Source organism: Cuculus canorus, chromosome 6 (genome assembly GCF_017976375.1).
Source record: "Cuculus canorus isolate bCucCan1 chromosome 6, bCucCan1.pri, whole genome shotgun sequence".
Lineage (NCBI taxonomy): Eukaryota > Metazoa > Chordata > Aves > Cuculiformes > Cuculidae > Cuculus > Cuculus canorus.
In genome coordinates this window covers 14,064,738-14,070,586 of record NC_071406.1, presented here as the reverse complement: position 1 = coordinate 14,070,586, position 5,849 = coordinate 14,064,738, and the positions used below count along the sequence as shown (strand labels likewise).

General features: G+C 44.5%; 1 protein-coding gene across 2 annotated transcripts; it reads left to right on the top strand.

The window, feature by feature from the left end:
- The first annotated feature begins 569 nt into the window (after positions 1–569).
- On the top strand, positions 570–5,505 carry TMEM177 (transmembrane protein 177). 2 transcript variants are annotated; one of them, XM_054070256.1, is made up of 2 exons: positions 570–626; positions 4,127–5,504. In XM_054070256.1, exon 2 carries the CDS (start codon positions 4,141–4,143, stop codon positions 5,074–5,076), a length of 936 nt encoding a protein of 311 aa, XP_053926231.1. In that variant the 5' UTR covers positions 570–626; positions 4,127–4,140; the 3' UTR covers positions 5,077–5,504. The 2 variants fall into 2 exon arrangements, with proteins under 2 accessions (XP_053926231.1, XP_053926232.1); XM_054070257.1 differs by lacking the exon at positions 570–626 and adding an exon at positions 701–1,650 and having other exon boundaries at positions 4,127–5,505.
- The last annotated feature ends 344 nt before the right edge of the window (positions 5,506–5,849 follow it).

Here is a 5,849-nt window from a genome sequence, read left to right as displayed (position 1 = left end):
TGCCTCATCTCTGGAGGTGCTCAAGGCCAGGTCGGATGGGCTTTGAGCAGCCTGGTCTGGTGGGATGTCCCTGCCCATGGCAGGGGGGTGGAACTGGATGGGTTTTGGAGTCTCTTCCAACCTGAACTATTCTATGATTCTGTAACTTTGAACACCTCTAGCGAGACAGACTCCACCACTTCCCTGGGCAGCCTATTCCAATGTTTGACTTCTCTTTCGGTAAAGAAATATTTTCTAATATGCAATCATAACTTTAAAGCAAATAAAAAAGCCTGCATGTGCTGTTTTGCCACCGGGGTGACAGAGGAACAAATCCTCTGCGGCAGATGCTAATTTTGCGACTTATTCCTTTCCCAGCAAGCGCTCCTGCCCTCAGGGGGAGGGCTGCGTTGCTAACACAGACCAAAAGCATTCTGCAGGGAAAGCACCGGCAGTGAATAGCACAAAAACACGAGGGCACAGCGGGAATCGGACTGCGGGCTACCCGCCCCCTCCCGGCCTCCCTCGCAGCCCTCGGCGGCCTCGCTATTCGTCCGTGTGCCCCCGAGGGAGGGTTTTCACAGGGCTTCGCGCTCTGAGCCTGCCCCCCGCCCGCCCCTTCCGCCCGCGGCCCCGCCCGCCGCCCGGTAGGTGCGGGGGAAGGTGCGGGGGGTGGGGAAGGGGAAAGAAAGCGAGTGCCCAGGGTGGGTGGCGCTGCCCCACGGCCGGGCCCTCCTCTGCCCCTCGCCCGGAGCCGGTTTTAGCCTCCCCCTTTGGTATTTTTCCGGCTGGTGAGGCTTGTTCGTAGGCGACGCTAAGCTGGGTGGAAGCGTGGATCTGATGGGGCTCCAAAGGGATCTGAACAGGCGGGACCGCTGGGCTGAGAGCAGTGGCACGAGGTTTAACAAGGCCAAAGGCCGGGTCCTGCACTTGGGGCGCAACAACCCTGTGCAGCTACAGAGTGGGGGAAGAGTGGAGTCCTGCTGTCAGTTCTGGAGTGCTCGGCACAGGAAGGATAGAGATGTGTTAGAGGAGGGCCATGAAGATGATCAGGGGGCTGCAGCACCTCTCCTGCAAAGGCTGAGAGAGTTGGGGTTGTTCAGCCTGGAGAAGAGAAGGCTTTGGGGAAACCTTATAGCAGCCTTCCAGAAGTTAAAAGAGAGCCTACAGGAAAGCTGGGGTGGGGCTTTTAAGCACAGAGTGCAGTGAGAGGATTAGGGGTAACGTTTTTAAGCTGGAAAGGGGGAGATGTTAGGAATAATTTTTTTTACTGTAAGAGTGGTGAGGCCCTGGCACAGGTTGCCAAGAGAAGCAGTGGATGCCCAATCCCTAGAGGTATTCAAGACCAGGTTGGATGAGTCTTTGATCAACCTGAACCAGTGGAAGGTGTCCCTGGCCATGGCAGGGGGGTTAGAACTGGATGATCTTTGAAGTTTTCCCACCCAAACCTTTCTACGATCCTATATGGTCTGTGTAAATTGCCTTGAAGTTTCCCATTGCTTTAGTTATACGTAAATTGCACACAACTTGTAAATAAAAGCAGAGATGCCATTTGCAGTTAGAGCTGTAGTGGGATTCTTCTGCAAGAGCTGAGAGTCTGCGCTGACCTGCAGGGAAGACTTGAAAGCCTGAATGCTAAAAAGTATCAAAGACAATTTTCCTTTTATTTTTGTGAGTATTGACTAACATGAGAAAATAAATGCTCTGTGGCATTCCTGTTTATTCTTGCATTAGGTGTGTGGCAGGACTGCTAGGCATAGTCCAGTCAAGGACATTGCCTGGGCTGTGAGGAGTCTGCCCGCAAAGGTTTGAAACAATGCACAAAGGATAGTTCAATGAAAAAGTAAAAAATACTGAGCAACTCTTACAATTTTTATGCCTGTAGCAGGAAAAAAGTTAGTGTTAGTGCATTGAGGCATACCCTGCTGTACTGTCTGTTCAGGAGAAGTGACTGGTCACTGATGACTATTCAGTGTCCTGTCTGTTTGGCAAGCACTGTTTTATCATGCAAGAAAGGAGAGCAGACTGGCTTTCAGCATGGCCTCCTTCCCCACTCTGGTGCGGACATAAGCTGAGGGGGGAATTTTCTTCTTACAGTGTTCCTTGTCTTAAAAAGACCTGTTAGCCAGCCCAAATGAGAGGGCTGTCTCTTAACATGAACTGCAGAAAATTGCTTGCTCAGCTTCACGTATGGATCAAGTAATAGTCTTCATACAGTCATCCCCTTAGAAGTGCTGCCCTCCCACTATATGTGGCATGACCTGTTCAGTCAGATCTAGACTACCAGATTTGCCAAGAGGTCGTTAACTCCAAAGAGATCATTTAGGTTTATTATTACCATTTTCTGTATTTTGGCTCTATTATCAAGGAGCTTTTCTCCCAGAATTGGGTTTCGTCCAAGGTCTTGGCTCTTTAGTGTGTTTTTGTTAAATAATTTTGTCAAACAAATCACCACTTCCCTAAGAATACCACTGCTTATTACACTAAGAATATGTATTAAATTACTGTATACTTACATGCATCATTGTTTTTATTAAGCACTCAGTATGTGTTCAGTGCAATATAAACATTAAACAAGATTGTTCTTCCCTTGGTGAATTTACAGTCTGAAAGATCTTCATAGGAAGGAGGAGTAATAACATATCATTAAAACACCGCCTTTAATTTAATCCCTTTTTGTTTCCCTGTGGTTAATACTCATTTGCCGTTGCTCATGACTAGTGTACCCTGGCATGTTATGCAGCGCTGTTTTCTGATGTTACAGCCCCCAGTTGTCCGCTCTACCCCTCTGCGGGAGGTTCTTGTTCAGTGTGAGTGGGAAAAGAGAGCATATGTCTGTGTTGCAGCTGAACAAAGCCCAGCAGTGTAGCTGAAACCCACCTTTAATGGCACTCTACACTAGGACCTTGGTGGTCGTATCAAAACATGATTTCCTTCTTCCACCTCAGCTTCCTGTAAGGACAGCTGGAAATACTAATGTCTTCAACAGCTGCAACAAAATTCTCTGAAGGTCAGGTGTTAAAGCCCTGAGAGAAAAGACACTGCAAGGGGCAAATGGAAACTGGGGCACCCAATTTTCACTGATGTCTGTTGGACTTAGGTGCCTAATACCTTTATAGTAGCATCATTATAGGGGAGAATTCTGTAATAAATGGGATTTTTTTAAAGAGATTGGAGCTTTCTGGACAAAGCATATCACGTAGCTTGGACCATGAAAGGAACTGATAGCTCACCGAAGCAGGACTCTTCAACTGAAGAAGTTGGCAGGATTGAAAGTTTTAAAATTTATCTGCTTATTTAAAGAGTCAGAACATAGTTGCCTGCCCTGAACCAATTTCTGTTCCAGTTTCTGCTCTGGATTCCATGTATTATTTGTCAAAGAAGTTATTTCACATACAAATTTTTAAATGCAACCACTGAAAGCACGCTGCTTTCTGAAAATAGCTTTCTTCTGAGTAAGCTAGAACCACTGTCTGGATTTGAAGTCTGAAAAAAACTAGAAAAACTCATAGTAGTTTGGCGGTTTTTTTAATAGTGAAGTTGACTATCCATTACAACAAACTCTAAAGGAAAATTCTCTCTCCTGAAAATAAAATAAAAATGTGATCCTATTTTGGTTGTTGTAGTCAGGATCAAGTTACTGAATTTAGTATTGAGGTTACTGATTAAAATTTGTGGAGCTGTACTGTAGAAGAGGTTAGCATAAATTAATCTAATTATTTGCACTTTGTGGCTTTAATACCTGTAGCCTGTGTCTAGTGGAGTGCAACTGTAGGATTGTGCTGGCAAGGACTAGACATGTTGGGTAATTACAGAATGTGTATTGATTGCTGGGAGAAGGAGGAAGTCAGGTGGCTTTATTATTGTCTTTGTTTGCAGTAAATTGATTTACTGGAGGTGAGGGAGAAGTTAATTTTCCTTATGAATCACCCTATGTTCTAAGGCCCATAAATTAATGAATATCACTTTCTCTGTAAAGGTGTTTTGTGGTTTATTAATGTAAAAGAGAGAATGTTTCTTTGGTTATTGTACTTTATTTCTTCTTGTGTGTTTTACTTTGTTTTGGTTTGGGTTTTTTTTTTTAATGCTATAGAGATGAGGGACCCATTTATGCACTCTTTAATTCCTGATTTTGTGTTACAAACAGGTTAGGATTTGACTATGGCAGTGCAGTTCCTGCGGAAGGCATCTGTGTGGTTAAAGAAGCGCAAGATCACTTTGTTGGCTGTTTCGTGCATGGGACTGTTTAGCACTAACCTTTCCTATCATTTGTTTCCTGAGCAGACATTCAAACTGTTGCATGAGTGCTGGTCAGAGGGGCAGCCAGCTGAGCTTTCACAGAAGCTCTGTGGTGTCTTTCAGGATGTCCTTCGAGACACTAATGTGAAGTCCACCGATTCCTATCGAGCCTTTGCAGCTTCTGGTTTCCTCCCTGTGAGTGCTGGAATCCCCTGGCTGCCTGCAGGCTCTTTGGTGGGCATCCCGCCTAACTTTGATAGCACAGCTGAGGATGAAAAAGGAATAGTCAACCATGTCGTTGTGATCAATGGCAAGGAAGTAGACTGGGAGAGCAACGAAGGTGTTGCTTTGAAAGAAGCTCTGACATTTTCACTTGAAGCTCAGAAGTTTGCCATTGCCAGAGAAGTTGCATATTTGCGGAGTGGCAGCCCTTTAGCAAGTGCAATTGTGGCTCCAACTTGCTTAGCTGGTACATTTCTCTGTGGGAAAGTTATAAAGCTACATCTGGGTTTGTCTTCTGGCCCCGTGATACTTCGCAGCCTCTGTAACCTCATAACTGCCGCTGCTGGACTAATGTTCTATTATATTTCTTATGACGCTATGACCTATCACCTAGACTGCAAGGCTGACAGAAAGGCAGCTACTATCTCCAAAGACTACGCCAAAGGAGGGGTTGAATTTTATGATAAAATCTTGTCCCGCAACAGGATTCTTCGTGGTCTGATGGGCAAACAAGGGCCAAAAATGTATGCTCCGAGTGGTAACCTTTTCCCAAGGTACTGGTTCAGAATAAAGTATACCCCATACACTTACCGGAGAGATTTGATTGTTAATATTTTAAGAGAGCTCCAGGCATAGGAAGGGAGTGCTTGAATTTTAAACTTGTGAATTATGTATTCTCTTGGAATACTGCTGTGTTGCTATTTTTTTTCTGTATCTTCATTAGAATTTCGGGGTTTATTTTTGCATATAGTTCGGAAGGAGTTATTGCACATTCTGTGAATAAAGAATTCTCTCTTAAAATATTAAAGGCTCGCTTCAAAAGTGCTCTGTTCTGTGTGCATCTCAAATCACAAGACTGCTGAGGAGGGGAATTTCTCACACTTTGAACTGGAAGTTCTGCTGTTCTGCTCTGCCTTCCTGCCAGTGCAGTCTGGAAAATGGAAAGGGTAAAGTTCAATGGAGAGTTTTGGGAGCATTATCATTTAAACTGGGGAGTTTGTATGTATGTTTGCCATTCCTCCTATGGAACAACCCGAAGATGTTCAAAAACCAGGGCAGTCTGTATTGTGCTGTTACATAAATACTGAGAGACAGTGTTTCTGTTCTGTGTAAGTTCTTGTGTCATGTACATTCTTCTGTTGCAATCACCATTCTTCAGTAGGGCACACTAGTTATGCTCCAGTTCATGCTCGTACAGCTAGATTTTTGCTAGCACCTGCATTGTTTTGCTGAAATCTAGTTCTGCCGACCTTTTATGTCAAAGAATGCAAAGTATAAGAAATTAGTCTGACATTTGGTGCAGAAACAGGTGAGGTCTGTGATGAAAAGTTGCCAAAGCAAATCATTCTCCTGTTTCAGACTAACTTAAAAATGTTTAGTCTGGCAGAACCAAGCTTTACTCAGGATTA

Coding starts and splice junctions, on each gene's coding strand:
- TMEM177 (XM_054070257.1), top strand. CDS start 4,141: ATGGCAGTGCAGTTCCTGCGGAAGGCATCTGTGTGGTTAAAGAAGCGC.